Source organism: Centroberyx affinis, unplaced genomic scaffold (genome assembly GCF_046629955.1).
Source record: "Centroberyx affinis isolate AG114_WGS23_722 - 3 ecotype Tasmania unplaced genomic scaffold, CSIRO-AGI_Caff_v1 ptg000200l_1, whole genome shotgun sequence".
In the NCBI taxonomy this organism is placed as follows: Eukaryota; Metazoa; Chordata; class Actinopteri; order Beryciformes; family Berycidae; genus Centroberyx; species Centroberyx affinis.
In genome coordinates, this window is record NW_027278893.1 from 182,064 (window position 1) to 204,901 (window position 22,838).

The 22,838-nt window shown below is 40.4% G+C and overlaps 1 protein-coding gene across 1 annotated transcript; it reads right to left on the reverse strand.

The window, feature by feature from the left end:
* Positions 1 to 3,586: 3,586 nt before the first annotated feature.
* On the reverse strand, positions 3,587 to 19,887 carry nox5 (NADPH oxidase, EF-hand calcium binding domain 5). The gene is made up of 15 exons (XM_071538973.1): positions 19,768 to 19,887; positions 17,021 to 17,171; positions 15,847 to 16,057; positions 14,214 to 14,451; positions 12,426 to 12,579; positions 10,756 to 10,928; positions 9,415 to 9,597; positions 8,487 to 8,619; positions 7,780 to 7,922; positions 7,170 to 7,214; positions 6,860 to 6,984; positions 6,501 to 6,585; positions 6,102 to 6,201; positions 5,740 to 5,906; positions 3,587 to 3,718 (listed from the first exon to the last, which is right to left on the reverse strand). Exons 1-15 carry the CDS (start codon positions 19,885 to 19,887, stop codon positions 3,587 to 3,589), a joined length of 2,160 nt encoding a protein of 719 aa, XP_071395074.1.
* Between the last annotated feature and the right edge of the window lie 2,951 nt (positions 19,888 to 22,838).

Here is a 22,838-nt window from a genome sequence, read left to right on the forward strand (position 1 = left end):
CTAAATTAAAAAAAACTGTTTTTAAAAAAAAATCAGATTGAGACAATTTATACTAAGAGACAGACGAAATGAACCTGATTTTATGAGACTAAGAAATGTATATAGGCATATAGTTCAATCAACTGAAACACAGATCTTTAGCTTAGTGTGGGACTATCTTTAAATTCTGTGATCTTGATTTAAAATTGCTGTTGTTATGATGTTTGTGTGATATTGCTCATTACTGAAATTCACAGGACCAGAATTGTATTAGAAGAAAAATAACCCACCGCTCTCCTGCAACTAATTTATCATTATTATTATCATCATCACAGTCTTCTCTGTTTTAGCGGAGCCAATAATTTATCATGACAGAAGACACTGAAGATAAAATCAGATTTTATGGCTTTTCCTGACTTTTATAGGCCTACTGGTAAATTTTGTTGTTGACCGCTGGGATGTGATTCTGTATATGGATTAGTTGTTGGGAGATGAAGGCTCATATTTTAATATAATAATCCAAATTGTCCTCTATGCTCTATACTTTTTTGTCACATGATTGATTCTTCATTTGGTATCATTTTATCTTATTTATGCCAAAATACAAATCTGGCAATGTTGATCCGATCTTTATTGGATCATTATTTTTTTCTGCAGAAGCCTAGACAGCTGGAGTGTGGAGGAGAAGCATCTGCAGCTTCATGTCAGTCAGGTGAAGCAGCTCAGTGGGTTTCAGCTGACTGTCACCATGCAGGGTGAGGGGGAGGAGAGGAGAAGCTGCAGGTCACATCAACCAGCTGGACTGAAGACAAGCAGACTGCTCGTCTTCAGGAGGATCGGGCCTTTCAGTATGCATGGTAAATTCCAATTCCATTCTCCAAGATCCAGTGGTGGAAGAAGTACTCAGGTCTTTTACTTAAGTAAAAGCAGAAATACCACAGTATAAAAATACTCTGTTACAAGTAAAAGTCCTGCATTCAAAATGTTACTTACGTAAAAGTACAAAAGTATTAGCATCAAAATGTACTTAAAGCAACAAAAGTAAAAGTACTCATTATGCAGAATGGCCCATTTCAGAATAATACAGTATATATTATATTATTGAATTATAATTATTGATGCATTAATGTGTAAGCATCACTTTAATGTTGCAGCTGGAAAAGGTGGGGCTGATTTCCACTACTTTATATACTGCTGGGTAGCTTACAGTAATCTATAATAATACATCACAATTTATTAGTTGATTATATTTTGTATTAATAATCTGAATCTGCAAAGTAACTAGTAACTTAAGTTATCAAATAAAGGTAGTGGAGTAAAAAGTACAATATTTCCCTCTGAAATGTAGTGGAGTTGGAGTATAAAGTAGCATAAAATGGTAATACTAAGTAAAGTGCAAGTACCTCAAAATTGTACTTAAGTACAGTATTCGAGTAAATGTACTTACCGGTAGTTACTTTCCACCTCTGCCAAAATCCAGATGTGCCAAGCTGATAACAGATGTATCCAAGAAGATTCTTATTTTAATATTTCTGTATTTCATGTTCAGTAAATTTGCAAATATTTCTAAAAACATATTGTCTACTTTGTCATTATGGGTGTTTTGGGTAAATATGTAGAAAAGGATGTAACAACACAAAAACAGAAAAACTGGAGGGGGTTGAACACTGTGTGAAGAGGTTCAGATCAGCAGCTCGTCTTTCCTGCAGAGCGCTGAGGTTTTCCTACAGTGATGCTGATAGATCTCCTGTGTACAGTATGACGGCCTTCGCATACACACACACACACACACACACACACACACACACACACACACACACACATTTACGAGTCTTTCCCTTCCAACCGCTTTCACAATTTCACAATTACACACAGCTTAATACACCTTGGGCCAATCAGGAGCAAGATGTATCATCCCTCAAATCATCAAAATTGGACTGCTGATGTAGCAGTTATGGTCTTTCAAAGTTTGAAATTTTGACCTTTATTTATAGCGCCCCCATCAGGCCAATGAGTGGAAGTTTTTAAACACTAGAACACAGAGCGAAGATGCTTCATCCCTCCAAGTTTTGTCAAAATCAGACCATATCAGATATCCAGTTGGACAGATGGATAGACAGACACACACACACGCCAAAGACCAACATGTTATTACTGTCTAGTGTCAGCAGATGAATAATATTGACATTTGTATTTTGCTTTAGTGAACAACAGACTGTATAGAACTTGAGAACAGTTCACCTGATGACATTTTCAGTATTCAGCATTAGTCAGAACCACAGTATGATATAATAGGGAGAAGGTTCTTCATCAGACACTTGTCACATTATAGAAAAAAAGTTTGCACACTGTCCTTTTGAAGCTTTTCTTGGCGTGCCAGTATAGAACCTGCAGTCCTGAGTCAGGTGAGGAACCAGAGCAGAGTGAAATTCAAAATGTCAAAGGTAAAGAGCACAAACTCTGAGTGTGAAAGGAAAAACACAAAATCATTTTACACTTCTATATTTGTCTCATTCCTGTGGATAAGTGGCCAAAAGTAGACGATGACACATAAAACATCAGCGGTAAACGTCAGGTTTTGGTGTCAGTCCCTCAGAGTCAAAGAGCGAGGGCTTCTTTCCAGAGCCGCCATTTTGCACCAAGAGACGTTCAACAATCACACAGGGAGAAATCCATCATAGAAGAGGAGAGAGACCAGTTTCTCCACCCACAGGAGCTGGAGAGAGACCAAAATGCAATGCAGACACAGTTTGCATCTTTGTGGATCTGTTGGCAGTAGAGTGTTTAATACAAGGCCCTGTTCAACAGCTTTTTAGTAATTTGAAATCTCCTTGAAAGTATTGAACATCACAGATTGATGATATATCACAGTGGAAGAGGATCTGAGCAGGGAGTTTTCCTTTAATGAGAAAAGAAGAAAAGATTCTAATGCCTGTATCATGCTGTAAGAAATTTATTACCTGATATATCTGCTACAATAATCCATACATTAATCATCAGAGGATCTACACAGGCACATTGCAAAGGATCTACCACCAATAACCATCACATCACACCAGTGCATATATTATAGTAACATCTATCACCATGGAACAAACATCAGCTACTGTCCAGCAAACCAAGGCGAGGAAACAAGGCAGAGTGTATGGAGCAGCAGGGAGAAAAACCAGTGTACAAAGCAAAGGCAGTCCTTCTTCACACACACACACACACACACACACACACACACACACACACACACACACACACACACACACACACACACACACACACACACACACACACACACACACACACACACACACACACACACACACACCTTTACTTAAGTAACTTTTGGGGTATTTACATAGACTTACATTCATTTCCTGGAGACTTACCCTAACCCTAACCATAACCACTACTTGCCTAAACCTAACCCTAACCCTAACCTTAACCACTAACCCAAAAATCAGCCGTCAGCAAAAACCAGCCGTCCCCAATCAACTGGTCTTAAGTCTGGTTTGTGTCCCTGAAAGTGACTTAAGTCATACCCACACACACACACACACACACACACACGGGACGGAGCGGCAGGAGCTGTGTGTCGGAACAGCAGGGAACCCCTTCAGAAGTTCTCCTTGTAGAAGTTGAAGCCGAAGTGTTCACACTGGGCTTTGATGAGTTTAGCCAGAGCCGGAGAGCCGCAGTAAAACACATGGACCTTCCCTTTCTTCTCCTCTGACACTTTCTGGAACACCTGGCAGGAGATACAAACACACAAATACACTCTGAGTATGTACTAAATATCTCTCGCCCATAACTGCACTGGACAGGCAAGTTCCTGTGTGCTGAGATCAGCTAGTCAACAACTGATTATTTCTTGTTCTGGTTAACATCCACTTGTCTTCACTTCTAGAGTGCAAAGGCAAAACAGTACAGCCTTTTCACATTTATTGAGATTTTTTCTTACTTCTGTTCATTGCCAGAGTATCTTATAAAGACCCAGACCTTAATACAAAAACAATCTAAGAAACATCGTTTTTCTCACATTAGTGTCCATGACAAGATGTGATCATTGTCCCCCACCAAATCATTATTAGGAACTATGGATCGGCCTCCGTCCGTTAGTTAGTTAGTTTGTTAGTTAGTCACACTGTAATGTTGACTTTGTGTTGCTAGGGGGCGGCATTGACAATGAATGGGGACTCAGTGGTAAAGCAGGTCATACAGGTGAAGTTATCATACAATGTGGGGGACAATGAATGGGGACTCAGTGGTAAAGCAATCCAGTTAAAGTTATCATAGGTAACATAATACACGCTACACACTTGGAGACATCAGACTGGGTTGATGTGTTGAAGTGAGAGTCAATGGAGAATTTTTGGGCAAACCTCTAACCACAAGACACTGTAGTTATTGTCCAGTTGTTGGACTGTTGTACTGTTATTGCATCATCACTGCACTACCACTGTGCCTCAGTGTTGACTACTTATATCATATTACCACTTACCTACTGTGCAATACCATATATCACTTATCATTTAGCATTTATATTATTCATAACACTCACGCTCCTGGTGTTGTATGTTATATTGTATATTGTATTATAAATTGTATTGTAGTGTACATTGTGTAATGTACGGATTGTATTTACTGCGTATTGTAGTTCTTATATTTTGTACTGTATTGAGTAAAAACAGGACAATTACAGTTACTACATTTCAAGATATAACTTGTAAGCCTAATTCTGAGGAGAGTAGGCAACAGAAATATATGGTCAATCTGTCCTTTCATTGTCCCATACGAAAATGCTTATACAATTTCACTCATATTTCAAGTACACTCAGCAATCACTGACTGACCCAAGGGTGGAACTACATCACTGGTGGGGGACAACATGTTTACTATTTGCTTGTTTAACAAGTAAACATGTCGTCCCCCTCAAATGATGCAAGCACACCATGGGCCAATCAGTAACAAGATGCATCATCCCACCAAGTTTCCACAAAATCAGACAGATGGTGTAGCAGTTAGGACCTTTCAAAATTCGAAATTTGTGTGGCAAGTTTTGTGTCAGTTGGACTAACAGTGTTGGAGTTATGGCCTTTCAAAGTTCGAAACTTTGACCGTTAATTATAGCGCCCCCATCAGGCCAATCAGTGGCCAAGATGCTTCATCTGTCCAACGCCTCATACACAATTCATGTGCCATTTTGACGCGCCTGAATTCTAAACGCAATTCTCACCACCCAGCAGTTCGTACTGCACAGTGTATCTGGACGGAAGATGACAGAAGATGGAGGAACGCCTCGCACACAAATTCAAAGTCTTGATCAGTTTTGTACAGGCTAAAACATTTACACATCATCACTACAAACGTCTTGAATAAAAAGTCAAATAATAAAATATGTATTAAACAAGATTCATTTATTAAAAATATATAGTTCACTAGTCCCTACACCAGCCATCCATCTTCTTCAGTGGTTTGATCACTTCTGATTGAAAACGTCTGATTCTGAAGGTCCGCTGCCAACGCAAAGTTTTGTAATTTTTCAACACATCCGCAACTCTGTTGTGAACGGAGCCGCTGTCCACAAGGGGGCGTTGTGTTTAAACTCCATTGTGGAGGTCCTTCATTGACTTGAATGATTTCCGGCAGAGTCAACGGAACTTGCGTACGTGAATTGTGTACAAGGCGTACGTTTCTATTTGATCTTGCGGACAATAATACGCTATAAAAGGATTGTGCGCCCATCTGAGAGCTTTGGGGTTTCCTCACCTTGCCCCACTCAGGCCGTCCAGGCTGGGTTCGGGTCCTCAGGCCAGTGATGGAGTCTCTCTTCTCCTTCTTGGCCAGAAGGTCCAGCGCCATCTGCAGGCCGATGGCCTTCATGTCGTTCTTACTGAGCGCTGATGTCATGTACATGTGCATCTCCAGGAACCGGCCTGAGAAACATCAGCAATGTAAGGACACTGCAGAGACTCAATATAGCTTCTGCCTGTCTGTCTAAATGTCTCTCATTCTCTGCCTTGTCTCTCTATGTATCTCTGTCTCTCTATATCCACATCACTGCCTCTATATCTCTCTGTCTCTCTCCTTCCCTCTCTCTCTCTATGTCTTTTTCTGTGTCTCTCTCTCACCCTCCGGCTCCTCATCAGCCTGGTCCATCTCCAGTTTGGTCAGTAAACTGACGAACCATTCGAAGGACTTCTGGTCTCTGTTGATCCAGATGAAGTCGACCTGCAGGTCCAAAACAGACTAGTGTCCACATCATTTCCCCTAAATGATATAGGAATGTCACAATTCATTTATTTTAATTTGTTTTTCAAAGATATTTGTGGGCATTTTTGCCTTTTCATTTGACAGTTCACAGTGGAGAGACAGCAAAGATTGGGAGAGAGGGGGATGACATGCGACAAAGGTCCCAGGACATTGCAGTTTCTTGGTATGCACATTAGCCAACTGAACCACCAGGACACACCTAATTCACTTCTCTTATCATTCCTAATCAATTGGTAACATAAAGTGTATTTCCTTACTTTCCGCAATTTCATCTCACTGTCTTTAATGTTTTCACACCAGGAGTAGTTGCAGTTGGGACAGTTCTGCTTCCTCCTGCGGTACCTGGACAAGAGAAACACAACAGCCATTTGGTAATATGTCAAATGTAAAGTTAGTCTTGCACCTTTATTTAAAGAATTAATTCATTCTTTTGCCTCTTTTAAAGTACAGGCATCTTCCTCTGCCTGACTGGTCCTCTATCCTGACACAGACCTCCAGCTCCTCCTCCCAGGCATGCTGGGAGATGTGACCATTAACCAGGATAAATGGCATGATAATGGACAGATGGATGGATGGATAAAATGCAAATGTCTGTATTTTATAGCTGGCATCTTACCGGTACATGATGCTTTGCAGGATGGAAGCGAAAGGCGTTATGCCGATGCCCGCCCCGATCAGGACGGCGTGCTCAGAGGCAAAGATCTGTCTGGTCGGAGTCCCATATGGTCCATCTACATAACACTGACACACAGAATACACACAGACACTTCCTTATTACTGTCCCTTCAAAAACATACCCAAGTATATAATCTAATCCCATGCTGCTAGATTTCAACCATTAAATTTATAGCATTCATATGAATTTGCTGGGATACTTCAGTCAGATCCAGTCTGGTAAATGTGCAGGTAAACGTTGTATTTCTCACCTTAATGTTGCAGAACCTGTGGTTCTCACCCAACTTGGCAGAAATCTGCAGGTTAAGAAGGGAACCAGTTTGATTTAAAAAAACAGTTGAGATTCCAGTCCATCTTCCTCCAATGTTTGATTTGATCCACTTGATAAGAGTTGTGGTAACTACAGCTGATAATGTGGAGGTGGGGGTGAGATAGCTGGGAGAAATAAGCTCAAATGGTAATATTTACTTCTTATTCACAGAATCTCCACACTTGTTTAGCCTAGAGCTTACCTCTCTGAGCGGGGGACCCTCTCCTCTCTCTGCTTGTCCCAGCTGGTCTGGGAGGGGCTCTGGTGGCCCCTGAGGCCCTGGGACTGGGACTGGGACTGCAGCGGGTCGGGAGCCGTTCTGACGGTACATGGTCAGCTCAATGGCATCATCTTCATTGGACGCCACTGTCCCGTTACAGTTTGTTGACCTGAACAACTCCTCCTGCCGGAAAAACACAAATCAGACAGCAGAGAGCATTTTAACTGGAGGAATGACACAAAGGGAAGTAACATTATGCAATATGATAATAAAACACAATAATACCATTGGATATGTGTGTGTGTGTGCGTGTGTGTGTGTGTGTTTGAACCTGGGCCTTCATCAGCTGCCGTCGGTTCCTGAGGCTGGTGGCCAGTCTCTTGGGGCTGACCGTCTGGCTCTCCGGCTGTCTGAAGTACTCAAACAGGCGGTTGGTCCACTGGCCCATGGAGCGGATGTGCAGCCACAGAGTATCTGGAGGGCAAAGGTCACAACAGCGTGGCTCATTGGTCCCGTACTGGGCTGGTTTGAAAATAGAGTCAGACTGATGTTGGCCTTTTATTAAATATGAGATATGGGTCGATATGGAGGTTCCTCTGACCACAGCTACAGAAAAACAGTCTGTAAATGGAGAGTTTTAGTGTCCCATGATGGTCGAAATGCTGCTGCAGAGGCTTTTCCACCCTGACAAGAATAAAGTTCTGGGGGAGACAACTGCATCCTTGTAATTGTTTGGCATGATAATGGAAAAAAATGAAAGACATTAAATATCAGCACAATATACAGTATTGTCTATCAGTAGCTTCAATACGTCACTGGCCTTCAAAAATCCATATCGGCTGAACTCTTTGAAAGGTTTCCTGTATGTTTATTCCTGGTCCCGCTGACAACACAACGACAGCGATGGTGTTAATGAGGCAGGAAGGAGACACAAGTGATTCATTTCATTGTGAATCTTTTCTTCCTCCTTACTCTCAGCTGAACGCTTAACTCAGCTTTGGGTGATTAGCAGCTGACCTGCAGAGAGGTGAGATGTACCTGACTGCTCCGGAGCGCTGCTGATAGTGAAGGGATGCCACTCATACTTGGCTATATCTGGGATGTTGATATAGACGTAGTCTCCAGGTTTGAAATGGAAGAACTGGGGGCGCTTGATCACCAGATGAGTCACCTGCAAACAGGCAAAACAGCCAAAGGTAATATCAAACCAGATATTCAGACCTCAAGCACTGATAACAAATACTGTAGAAGGGAAATAAATTCATGCTGTTACTTATTTGCTGCAGAAAAGAGTATGAATAACTTGAATTCAAACCACAATGCAGTTCATGTTCTAGACCAGTGGTTCTCAACGTGGGGTCCGGGGACCACCAGGGGTCCTTGAGGGGGTCCCAGGGGGTCCCCAGCAAATTGATGAATCGTTAAACTTCATTTACAAGAAGTTAACACAATTAGAGAATGTAGAAGAATGACTGTTTTGATCATAGTTTCACTGTTATCTCTTTACCTACAATACAGATAGTCATGGGATTCTGGACAAAATCATATCTAACAATGAAAAATATTCTCAGATTTGGGTCCGAGAGACAAAATCTCAATGGTGGACTGTCCAAATGGGGGTTCGTGGCTCTAATGTGGACTAAATTAGGGGTCCTTGATATGAAAAAGGTTGAGAACCACTGTTCTAGACCATCTGATTCTCTAAAGTGATTTAATCCATTTCAAGTAGAAATTAAAGTAAGTAAACATGTTGTCCCCCATGAATGATCCAGGCATCCATTGGGCCAATCAGTAACAAGATGCATCATCCCTCCAAGTTTCAGCAAAATCAGACCAGTGGTGTCTGAGATATCAATTTCATCATGTGGGGGGACAAAAATAGAAAATCAATGCACTTCAGACTGTGTGCTGAATGCTCCAAATCCTCCACAGACCCGGAGGAGTCAGCGGGTTCAGGTTCAGGCACCTTGGACGGCAGCAGGTTGACTTCCACGATGTAGAGGCCGCCCATGTGAGAGACGGCGATTCCCACGATCTTCTCCAGGAGGAAGAGGAGTCCCGGCACCACGAACCACTTCCAGAAGTTGGCACAGTGCACCACCAGCAGAGACCACACCCACACATAGGACAGGTGGGACCAGTAGAACACCTGGGGGGACACGACAGTTCGGTTCGTTTCATGGTGCACGCATCAAATTTTTAGAATGTGGTCAAAAATTCTTGATGTATAATGATTTCTTTAAGATTGCAAACTCAATGTTTTTCATTTTTTCTTTCTAAAACTTTTTACATTTCACTCTATTATTTAGTTGTACCTCTCTTGTAGTACCTTTTATTCCTATTTTTTATAATTTTATTTCAGCACACACTTTTATGTAAAGTTCGATCTGTTTTCATTTGTATCTCTGTTTGTTTGTGTGTTTTTAGTTGTACCTGTTTACCTCATATATTACCTTTTATTCCTATTTTCTATTATATATATATTTTTTTATTTCTTTTTCTTTTTCTATCATTCATTGTGGTAGTTTCACATCACTGCTATTGGGTTTTATTATATGTAAAGCACTTTGTAAACATTGCTTTTAGAAAAGTGCTATACAAATAAAGTTATTATTATTATTATTATTATTATTATTATTATTATTATTATCATTATTACTATCATTATATGAGGATCCAGCTGTGTACTATACCTAGCTTTAGATGAACCTGAGGCAGCATGCAGCATTTAGTTGGCTTAAAGTGGCATTAAGTACCTCAGGGAGTTACTGGGAGTGTCTTGAAACTCCAGTGGGTGGGGAGTTTTTGTTTTGTTGTTGTAAAACAGTGCGGGCTGGAAAGTGAGTTTGGAAAACCAGAAATCTCAGCAGCTGGTGAAGCAACTGTTGAGTCACTGGTATTGATCAACAACCCTATCAACCCCCCACAGTCATATTATGGTCATACTGTTATATGGGGCAGGAAAAAACTGCATTACTGCACCTTAAATGGGTAAAAGTAACACAAGCTTTGAAATTAATAAACCTCAAACGCTCTGCCTCATAGCTTTGAAGGTTATTTCTCCTTTCTTCTTTCATGCTATCTTAAATCTCTGTGGTATGACTGTGGCTGGTTTTAATAAGTCAGACCAGTGTTTACTGACACACCTTCAGCCAACAAGGTGCTCCATGCTGCCTGAGAGAACCGCCTCAAATTAAAGTCCTTTAACCTCATAATCAGTGCATTATTTCACATCTAAATAAATAAGAGTACAGACAGAGGCAAAACATCAGACATCAGACACACGTATATTTTCCTCTGCCCCTACTTCAAAGTGTCCGCTGCGGCGTACGAAGGTGCTGGAGCAGAGCACCATGAGGCAGATCATGACCTGCAGAACCACTCCGGTCACCGAGGCCGTTCCCTTCACCCAGCCGATCCCGGGCCGCGTGGTCAGAAGGTACTCCCACAGGCTGAAGTCTGTCCGCTCAGACAGCCGGACTGGGAGAGAGACCAGGAGAGAGAGAGGGAGACCAGGAGAGAGGGAGAGACCAGGAGAGAGGGAGAGACCAGGAGAGAGGGAGAGACAGAGAGAGAGAGCATGGAGACCAAGAGACAGAGAGAGATCAGGAGAAACATACCAGGAGAGAGAGAAAGAGAGAGAGAGACAGAGAGAGGGAGATAGAGAGAGAGAGAGAGAGAGAGAGAGATCCAATCATCATCAACATTCAGAAACGAGCCATTAAATTCTACAAACTTCTCCGATCCAGCGACCCCCACTCCTATCAGTATAAGGTATGAGCCAAGAGTGGAACAAGGACAAGAAGAGTTCCTTCTGGACACAAACACCAGGGATTCAGGACAATCCTCAGTCTCTCTGGACCAACCAAATAATTTCAAATCAGGAAGAAAAATATATCACCTATTGGAAGGAAAAAACAAAAACACAAAGCAAATTAGTGCTCTATCTGACCCTAGACAGAGAGTACACAGTGGCAGAATATCTGACCATGTGACCAACAGCAAACTGAGGAAATCCCTAACAAGGTCCAGGCTCTGTGCTCACAAGCTGGCTGTAGAAACAGGCCGCCACAGGCAGACCTGGCAACCCAGGGACAGCAGGTTGTGTTTATTCTGCTGTCAGGGAGAGACACTTCCTGTTACACTGTGACAGATACAAACATGTGAGACAGACTTATTTTGAGAGGATAGGCAGAATTTACCCAGAGTTCAACCATCTGCCTGATCCTCTCAAACTGCCCTACCTGTGTGGGGAGAAAAGTCAGTGTGCAGCATTAGCTGCTAAATTTGTGGATTGCTGTCACACTCTAAGGGAAGAGGGACACACAGCTGGATGAGAAATGTGAAGAATAACATATGAATGTATGTGAAAAGTTCTGTTTTATTAATTGGATAAGGTTATATTTTGCTGGTTTATGTTTCCTCAGAAACACAAGTGACATAAACACAGAAACAATGATAGTCAGTAGACAGTGGAGGCACAGCAACACACACGCATACACACAATAATACATGGGAGGGGATGGAATTATTTTTCTGTTACTTATTATTATTATTATTATTTTGATATTTAATAATTTTATTGATGATTAATCTCTTGTTACATGCTTTAGTAATATTGTTTGTTTGTGAACTGTCATGCCAATAAAGCACCTTGAATTGAATTGAATTGAGAGAGAGAGAGAGAGAGAGCGAGAGCATGGAGACCAGGAGACAGAGAGAGATCAGGAGAAACATACCAGGAGAGAGAGAAAGAGAGAGAGACCAGGAGAGAGAGAGAAAGAGAGAGAGAGACCAAGAGAGAGAGAGAGACCAGAAGATAGAGAAAGAGAGAGAGACATAAAACACCAATTTCACATGTTGGCATATCTCTTGTTTGTCAAACTGTGTGGTGTCGGTGTTTGGGCATGAGTTGTCGGCTGTATGTGTATATGTGTGTGTGTGTGTGTGTGTGTGTGTGTGTGTGTGTGTTCGTACCAAAGTTCATGATGTGAGCGATGGTGTGCAGCATGGTGCAGCAGAGGATGGCGTAGCCCACGATCTGATGCAGTAAGATGTTCTGGTCCAGAGGAAACACCCTGACTACCCAGGTCGCCCTCAGCCATGTTAAACAGCGACGCAGCATCAGGACCTGCACACACACACACACACACACACACACACACACACACACACACACACACACACACACACACACACACACACACACACACACACACCATGTCACATAATATACAGACAAATCCATATCCCGACTGATGTTATGTCATTGGCCTGGATAAAACTGCTGAATATGTTTTAAGAAAGGGATAATGTACAGCAGTGGTTCTCAACGTGGGGTCCGGGGACCACCAGGGATCCTTGAGGGGGTTCCAGGGGGTCCCCAGCAAATTGATGAATTGTTAAACTTCATCATTATTTCATTTACAAGAAGTTAACACAATTAGAGAATGTAGAAGAATGACTGTTCTGATCATAGTTTCTCTGTTATCTCTCTACCTACAATACAGATAGTCATGGAGTTCTGGACAAAATCATATCTGACATTAAAAATATTCTCAGATTTGGGTTTGAGAGACAAAACCTCATCAAATGGGGGTCCGTGGCCCTAATGTGGACTAACTTAGGGTCCTTGATATGAAAAAGGTTGAGAATCATTGATGTACAGCAAGGCGGTCATTGTAAAATCAAAAGTTAGAAATCAACAAAATCGCCCAGACTTATTGATTGAGGAGAGATATGAATAGATGTGAAACAGCAGACTGTTATTCATAAACAGCTGACCTCAGAATGCCTTCATTGGCCAATCAGGATTGAGCATTCAACAAATTTGTGTAATAAATGCTTATAAAATGGCTACTTGGTTTGTCAGTTCTCATGGTGGAAAGTAACTAAGTACATTTACTCGAATACTGTACTAAAGTACAATTTTGAGGTACTTGTACTTTACTTGATTATTACCATTTCATGCTACTTTATACTTCTACTCCACTACATTTCAGAGGGAAATATTATACTTTTTACTCCACTACCTTTAGTTGATAACTTAAGTTACTTTGCAGATTCAGATTATTAATACAAAATATAATCAACTAATAAATTGTGATGTATTATTATAGATTACTGTAAGCTACCCAGCAGTATATAAAGTAGTGGAAATCAGCCCCATCTTTTCCAGCTGCAACATTAAAGTGATGCTTAAACATTAATGCATCAATAATTATAATTCAATAATTTAATATATACTGTATTATTCTGAAATGGGCCATTCTGCATAATGAGCACTTTTACTTTTGTTGCTTTAAGTACATTTTGATGCTAATACTTTTGTACTTTTACTTAAGTAACATTTTGAATGCAGGACTTTTACTTGTAACAGAGTATTTTTATACTGTGGTATTTCTACTTTTACTTAAGTAAAAGATCTGAGTACTTCTTCCACCACTGGTGATGTTTTATAAAATGACACGTTGTCTACCATTTGTTAACAACCAATAGCACTATAGCACCTATTATTGTCACTTTGTAATGACATTTTTAAATCGTTGTTTACATTCTAGCAGCCAATTCCATCGCTAGAAAGATTTGTGTCTCAGAAATAAACTAATTCTGCACAGTCAGACTTTGTTGTCATTGAACTTTTATTTATCAAATCGTATCGTGGTCGCATCGACTCGTGAAGCCCGTATCGCGCGTATCGACTCGTACTGCGAGATAAGCGGGTCGTCCCGTCCCTAGCTTCCTCCACACTGACTGAGCCGTTACCATGACGAAGGTGCAGTTGAAGTTGAGGCACTGTCCGCAGCCCTTGGCCACCATGTACCAGACCCCGCCGTGGCTGTGCTGCAGCACGGCGCCGGTGAACAGCAGCAGGCTGAGGCAGGCGTACGCACACAGGAACAGCAGCTTGCGGCTGTTGTTCTGCCAGTAGGCCGGGGTCAGGTACCGCGGCGTCTGCCTGCGCTTCTGCTCCAGGTCAGGAGGCTTCAGCCAGTTGGCGGCGCTGAGGACGGGCGAGAGAGGGAGAGGGAGGGAAAGAGAGAGAGAGAGAGAGAGAGGGTGAGAGAAAAGTTTTTTAATTGGCTGAGGTGATATTTTGCTGGTTTATGTTTCCTCAGAAACACAAGTGATATAAACACAGAAACAATGATAGTCAGTAGACAGTGGAGCCACAGCAACAAACACACACACTTATGCACACACACACACACACACACAAATACATGGGAGGGGATGGAATTATTTTTCTGTTACTTAATTATTTTTTTTTGTTATTTAAAGAGTAACTGAACCCCAAACCCAAATTTGTGGTGAAGCCTGACATCTAATGGTGAAAAGTAGGGTACTGCACTGGCAATCTGCTATTGGCTGATCTTTGGTGCCAGATGATGTCACCTTCTATAGAGTACAACAGGTGGTGACGTCACCTGGCACCAAAGATCAGCCAATAGCAGATGGCCAGTTCAGTACCCTACTTTTAACCAGTAGATTGAGAGAGAGAGAGGAAGAGAGAGAGACAGAGTGAGAGAGAGAGAGAAAGAGAGAGAGAGAGAGAGAGAGCAGTGAGGATACCCATGAGGAGTGATTAAAGGAAAAATCCACCCTAAAACCCTTTAACACTGTTAAAAAACAGCTATTGTTGATTGTATTCCTGGGTCCATTTAATTGTTTGGTGTACTTTTCTTTTCTATGACTGTGAGATAATACTTTATAAACACACATGCTCAAAACATTGTGCACCATATGGCTCATTGTACCATTTATTACGTTATTTTTTGTACTTTTTGTTATACCGAAAATATGAAAATGCTATTATTTGGTATTTTTTTGTCTTACATCTACACAAAACACTGTACTCAAAAATGAAATGAAAAATCCATTAAAGTAGGTGAAGGTATGAAATACTAAACACAGAAACATTTTTCATTTGAGATAAACTACATTTGTGGTAAAAAGATTTCATGTCAAAGTCAGATTTTATCTTGTGCTCATGGCATTTAAAATTCACCCTACTAAGCCTTTCTGCTTAATCTATGTCAGATCCCTTCACTACATGTCAGTGGATCACCTGCCCACTACAGTACGTGAAGATAAGATAGTGTGCATCTTCCTTGAAATTTTTCCTCACTGTAGATCTCAGACAAAAAGTAAAAACATAGATTTTAAGCCCTGAAGAAGACCTACAGTGGCCGAAACATGTTGGCTTTTTTAATGATTTAGCCACTACAATAAAGGCCTCGTGGTTATATTTTTATATTTGGAGTGCCTGGATTGTCCTTTTGTTTATAGATTTTTTTTTAAATTACAGTATTTTGTAGTAAGAAAATGTGTAAAAAGTAGCACAAAAAATGTGCAGGGGTCAAGGTTGGGGTCAGAGTCGGGGTGTGTGTTGTGGGACCTGATGGTGAGGTTCTCCATGACTTCAGGGAAGTTCTCCAGCTCGGCTTTCAGCTCCTCGAAGGTGATGGAGCCGCTGTTGTCCTTATCGGCCGACTCGAACAGAGCCAGCGTCAGGTCGTCCAGCTTCTCCTCCGGCAGGGAGATGGCGCTCTCTCTCAGGCAAGACTTCAGCACCGTGCGCAGCTCGTCTGGATCTATAGAGCCGCTGCCTGCAGGACAAGACACCATGGACATTTAAAAGTCTTAATTAACAATGCAGCACCTTCCAGAATGACTGGTACCTTTGGGAAACAAGAGATTAGAAGGCTGTAGAAAATAGTAAGTAAGTATTTAGTAAGTATTGAGGTATATTCTGAAAGTAGGTACTACAAAAAAGTAAATGACAACACTTGATCACAAAATAACCCCTGGAATGCAGTGAACATCACAGATTGATGATATATAACGATGTAAGAGTATCTGTGGGTGGAATTTTCCTTTAATATATAGGTGTAAATAATTGTGAAACTTCCCTTTTTTTTAATATACAGTACTGTGCAAAAGTCTTAGGCACATGTAAAAAACAAATCCATAGTGAAGATGCTTTCCAAAAAAATAAAATGAAAAGTTTCTAAATATATAAAAACAGTTACTATAAAGAACAGTCTACTGACACACTAATGTAGAAAACAAATAAACATCTAAAAAAAATCTAGGGTGCCTAAGACTTCTGCACAGTACTGTATATATATTTTTTTATTGGAGACCGGTATCATACAAATGTCAAGTACAAAGTACAAATCTGTGTTCCAGAATTGTTTTTGTTTTTTTCACTCCCCCTTTTTTGGTGTGTTAGAACAGAGAACTAGAACAACACCTTTCTCCAACCCCCCATCCCAAACTCCCAGAAAGAGACAAAAAAGAAAACATACACATACAAAAAACTAAATAAAATAAATAAAACATACACAAAAAGTGAATAAATTGAAATAAAATAGGAAGGGAAGTACAAAAAAATTTTTTTTAGCAGTCGAGCCTCTTAAGGAATATTTCACCTTTTCTAGCGACAGAAAGGACATTAAATCATTTAGCCAGGATATAGTAGAAGGTGGATTGTGAAACTTTACACAGGGCCAAATTCCTGCAGTGTGTGTGTGTGTGTGTGTGTGTGTGTGTTTCTCTGGAGCACTGACCGTCCACATCGTAGACCTGGAAGAGGAACTTGAGCTTGTCGGTCTCGCTGCCGTGGATCAGCAGGTCCAGAGCCTTCAGCAGCTCGTCCAGACTGATGGAGCTGCTGCCGTCCGAGTCGAACAGCGCAAAGAAACGCTCTGCAAAGAAAGACTGCACAGCACACACACCACAGAACACCTCATCATGACAGATAGATCCCACAGCAAACCAGTCGGCGTTAATTTAACTCCATCTACGCTATGGCAGTGTTTCTACAAGTCCACACCCAGCAGAGTTAATGGAACACTTTAGATCAGTGGTTCTCAAAACGTGGGGTCTGGGGAGCACCAGGGGGTCCTTGAGGGGGTTCCAGGGGGTCCGCAGCAAACCGATGAATTGTTAAACTTCAGCATTAGAGAATGTAGAAGAATGACTGTTTTGATCATAGTTTCAGTGTTATCTCTCTGCCTACAATACAGACAGTCATGGAATTCTGGACAAAATCATATCTAATAATAATAAAAATATTCTCAGATTTGGGTCCAAGAGACTAAATCGCATCAAATGGGGGTGTGTGGCTCTAAAGTGTAGTAATTGAGGGGTCCTTGATATGAAAAAGGTTGAGAATCACTGCTTTAGATAGTTTTGAACAGCTGACCCAGAGCCACATGAGTAGATTAACACTCCAATCAATACTTGTCAACTCCAAAGAATTGTCACTGAAAAATCAACGCTTATCAACTTTTTTGCTGTGTAGCGTGGATTCAGTGTGATCTTGAAAATCAGTCATGATGCCAAATCATGGCTGTAATCACCTTAAAAGTCATGTACACAGCAAATTATTTTGAATTGACAAATGTTGGCCGGAGCGTTGTTAGTCCACTCATAGAGCTGATGTGGCTCTGGGCGGCTGTTCAAAATTAACCTGTTAAGCCCTAGCCCTATCCCTAGGAAAAAACGCCTAAAATAATATACCCCAAATGAATCAGGAATAGCTCCTCAACCATAAGGCCTATATGCATATTTCTGGTCTCCTTTGATAGGTAAGAAGCTAAGGAATATTAATTCAGTGTAAGTAAACCTATATCTGTTACCATTCCAGAGTAAATGGAGATGCAATAAAGGAAAAAGTAAGATTTTCATCCTCGCCTAGTATATAATTCTAAATTTTAAGGCAATATCACCATTGTAACCAAGATCCCATGGATAATAATGCAACTGAATGTCTTCTCATAGTCTTTGACTACAACTGTAACTGTAAATTTGATGGAAATACACCAAAATACAACATTTATGTACAATTCCTAAAAATATACTCAGGCGGTCTCCAGGTTTTGGTCAAGTTTACAATTTACATTATGCCTGTTTACTGGGAGTTTTACTTCAAAACACTACTCATTTCCATATAGCCATGTTACAAATAACATACATCTCCCAAAAACATTGAAATAGTAATAAACACAATGATTAGGAATCAATATTCATATATGTCTGAAGAGAGCCATGCTATTCAGGCAGATTAATAGAGAATGCAAGGGTCCTCAGTGTTGTGTGAGGTATCCCCAGTTTCGCCTGTCTCAGATGAAGAGAATGATATATGGCTCATTGGTGTCAGTGCTTCGATGCGGCCACCAGAGGGCGACGAAGAGCCACTGCACCCTCCATAGGGATTCAGTCTGGCTGGACTAAAATGGCTGGGGAATCCCCCCTGACGATCGCTTTAACTCCCGTTTGGTCCCAAGTTACGGCAGAACCGTAAGTAACTAAAATGTGCCGTTTTTGGCGAAAATAACATAAGCCTTAGTGAAATATTTTGGCAAGAACATAGATTTTTGTCAGTATGACTGTAAAATGTGAAGTTTGACTGCTACTTTTCCCCGGAAATGGCGGACTGTGTCGTTCCATTTTCGTGGTGCGTTCACTGTCATTGGAAAGCTCGGAATTTCTAGTTTCCAGCGATACCAAGCATGTTATTGTAGACTGAAGAGAAAATTATCCCCGATCTTTTGATCACAACTTGCTCTTATATTTACGAAGTTTATATTTGTAAGACTTAATTGTTAAAATACTTAGTAATAAGACATAGTTTGGTCAACATACAGTTGGTTTACAGATTCTGAAAGCTGAAGACCCCATGTTTTCAAAACAGTATAACATTCATATCTTCTATTAATAGACCATCTTCTGTCGCGATTTTTCATAACTGGGGGGGTGGGGTGGACCCGGTACCGGGTCCGTCGGGCTAAACAGGTTTTAACAGCCAAATTTGTATGGAATGATTGAATTTATTGAAGCTGAAACTGATTATAGAAATCAAACTCATGATGCTCTTACCAAGTTTTTATCCTATTAAAACCATATTGCATTGAAAAGTCCTAGATATTTAGTTTTCTTTAAGATATTAAATTGATACTGGACTCTTGGTTTGTTCTGACTTGACTTGTTTTACATTTAGACTTGAGACTTGACATTAATGACATGGACTTGACTTGGTAATCTACATTTAGACTTGAGACTTGTGCCTCAAGACTTGAGACTGACTTGGGACTTGAGCAAAGCTGACTTGGTGTCATCTCTGGTTAAAATAACTCTGATGGGTGTGTGTTGACTGACAGAAACAGTGGCATAGTGTTGATTTTTACCACTGATGATGTTGCTAATATATAGGCACCAGTGTAAATCCATGTATGAGACGTCCCATATCAATCTAAAATGTCCAGGTCTTCTTCGACGGGTAAGTTGCCAGGAGCCGTGACCCCCGACTCACCTCTTTGACTTTGAGAGCGGTTTTAAACTCTTCCAGGTCGATCTCTTTGTCGTCTCCTGCGATGCTCTCAAACTGCTTGGTGACCCACTCCAGCCAGCGGGCGTCCTCATCCAGGCTCATGGTGACCAGCACCGCTGCTGCTGGGACAACACACACTTTGTAGTCTATTTACTGTGGTGTAAAATAGAGAAACACATTCAGCTGTCTCTCTCCAACAGCTCTCATAGAAAGTGAACTCCAGTATAGTCTGAGCTATCTCATACTACTGGATGGGAAGTTTAGGAGATAGAATATTTCACAATCTCATTGGTATTTATTTCAAAGTTCTTGTAAATCTTGATTAGGAGTGGATTACCAGGGTAATTTTAATTAATATTTATGATCATATCCATTATGATATCTAACAGCCAAAGTACGATTCCAAAGCAAAAGAACATCAAAGACAGAAAACTGATAAAAACCCCTGGAAGTTTACTGGAGGATACATCAGATTTGATGCTGACAAGAATTAATGAGAAGCCCAAAGATTCACTGCGACGACTCATCACATCCAAACTGACTGTCACAAACAAACAGTGCTATAATCTATAGTACAGCCCTATAGTATTGTAGTCTATAGTACAGAGCCAGCAATCTACTGACGGTTGAAATAAAACACCTGTCTGTTCTGATTGATGCCACAACCTTAAGAACATCTCAAACTGTAAAGATTTGTTCTCTGTGCTTTAAAAGTTTGTTCTGTTTAAGTAAACTTGGGACGTTCTCCACTTAGTCACAAGTGTCAACTTGGAATTCATGGATTTGATCATCACCTTCTGCCTGGTTTGGTCTTAATCACACAGGTGTGTGGTAACATCCTGACAAGGTCAAAAAAGCTCTCTGAGGAAGAAGAAACACTGTTGCTGCTGTCAGGGAGGGTTGTAAAGGCATTTCCAAGCAATTTGAGGTCAGTCACTCAAGAACTGACCAAAAGATGCTGAAAGAAGTGTCTAAGAACCCCTGACATCGTGGCTCTACCTGTCAGAGAGAAAAAGGTTGAGTTGTTCGGCCACAAAACAAGACGTCATGTTTGGTGAAATCCAAACGGCCTTTGAACAGAAGAACCTCCTCCCACCGCACAGCATGGCGGCAGGGGCGTTATGGTTTGGGCCCGGCTCGCCATCCTGAGTCAAGCAGGAAATCCACATTGTACCAGAGAATACTGGAGGAGAACGGGAGGCAATCTGTCAAAAAGCTGAAGCTGAACCTAAACTGGATTTCCCAACAGAACAATGATCCAAAACACTCAAACAAATCACCAACAAAGTGGCTGAGAAAGAAGAAATAGGAAGTTATGGAACGGCCAAGTCAAAGCCCAGATCTTCATCCTATAGAAAAGCTGTGGGTCGTACATACTGAATATAAAAACCCTGAACCATCACACAGGTGAAGGAGTTCTGTCTGAGGGCAAAAAATATCCTTCCAGATGATTACAAGAAAATCCTACATGAAGCTATTTCTGCCAAAAAGGGAAAAACCGACTATTAAAATTAAGGGTGCACAGAAATTATATTTGTTGATTTTTGCAGGTTGCAATGTATAATTTTTCAGTGATAATTGCTGAATTAGATTACCTGTTGAAATGAAGATTAAATATCCATATGACCTTTTTTCAAAAAAGAAACTTTCTCAAGGGACGTACAGGTTTTAGGAAATCTAGGGCAACATTCATCTGCACTGTAATATTTATTTATATCTTTTTTATTTTCTTTTAAATGTGATTTTAATGCACTTTTCACTTTTCTAATCCTCTTGCACTGTCTTTTTTTTTATCTTTCTATTTCACTTGATTTGAACTGCACTAGTTTACTTTTTAAGTCTTTTATATCTTATGGATCTCTTGTCTGTACTTTTGCACTTTTTAATTGTAAATACATATATAATAAATATTTTACATTTACTGTATTTTTTATTACTCTGTAAAGCACTTTGAATTGCCCCAGTGTATAAAATGTGCTATACAAATAAAGCTGCCTTGCCTTGCCTTCCTCTTCCATGTCATTGTAGAATCATGAGGCTCACATCAGTACATTTCTTAACAGTTTATATTTGAGTTTGCTGTGGCAGCTTTGTTAGAGCGGCCAGCCTTCACAAACAGCTGAAATGCTGCGGGCGTCCTGCTGTATCGCTCCAGAGGAAGGACTATTGATAGACTCCAGCAACATTTAGGATGTTGCCATGGAGATGTCAGCTACAGAGAAAGAAAAAAAAAAACCTTGCAGCTACAAATTGTTTGAAACAAACCCCCACTCCCATTCAAAAGGGACCAAAATAAAAACTGAATGAAACACAGATAATCTATTACCAAAAATATACTCTACATAATAGATCTGTTTTCCAGTGTTTTACAAATATTAAAACATAACAGTAACACAGTAGTCTGTTGCCTAAACAGCAGATGAAATGTGACACTTACAATACTTTGTTTTTCTTTTAATTTGGTTCTTTTTTCTTTCTGAAACTTTTTAGTAACATTGTGCTGTGTCTTTGTCAAAAGTGACCTGTGTAATTGTTCAGGTATTTTCTATTTCTAACATGAGGGTTATCAGTTCATAAAGTGAACTCATTTCCATTTATTACTAAATTACCAAATTACAACCTGATCCAAGTCACAGCTATATTACGACTTGTTACTGATCATACTACTATTTTAAAACCTGATCAAATGTCACTGACCATGTTACTAAGAAAATGGATTCTCTCGAGCCTCATATTTCATACATTTCTAGGGCAACCTACTGGATCTAGAGCAATAATTACATTTATTCTAGAGCAATAATTACATTCATACTAGAGCAATAATTACATTTATTTATTCTAGTGCAATAAGTACACTTATTCTAGTGCAAAATTACATTATATTTATTTATTTTACTTATTATTTTAGAACCTGTGTTGTTGGCTGTGGATGTTTGTTTGTTGAGGCTGTTTTGTTTTGTTTATGTTTTGTTTCCCTGTGTCTTTTAATTGCACTGATCAGGAGTAGCGCTCCTAATTTCGCTGTATTCTGTACAATGATAATAAAGGCTTTC

Bases quoted from the DNA above. Each gene is read 5' to 3' on its own strand.
- nox5 (XM_071538973.1), bottom strand. From the start codon at position 19,887: ATGAGCCTGGATGAGGACGCCCGCTGGCTGGAGTGGGTCACCAAGCAG. The intron at 6,985-7,169 runs GTGAGAAATACA...TCTGTGTGTCAG, and splicing joins ACAGGTTCTGCAACATTAAG to TGTTATGTAGATGGACCATA. The intron at 6,586-6,859 runs GTAAGATGCCAG...TCTCTTGTCCAG, and splicing joins CTGCAAAGCATCATGTACCG to GTACCGCAGGAGGAAGCAGA.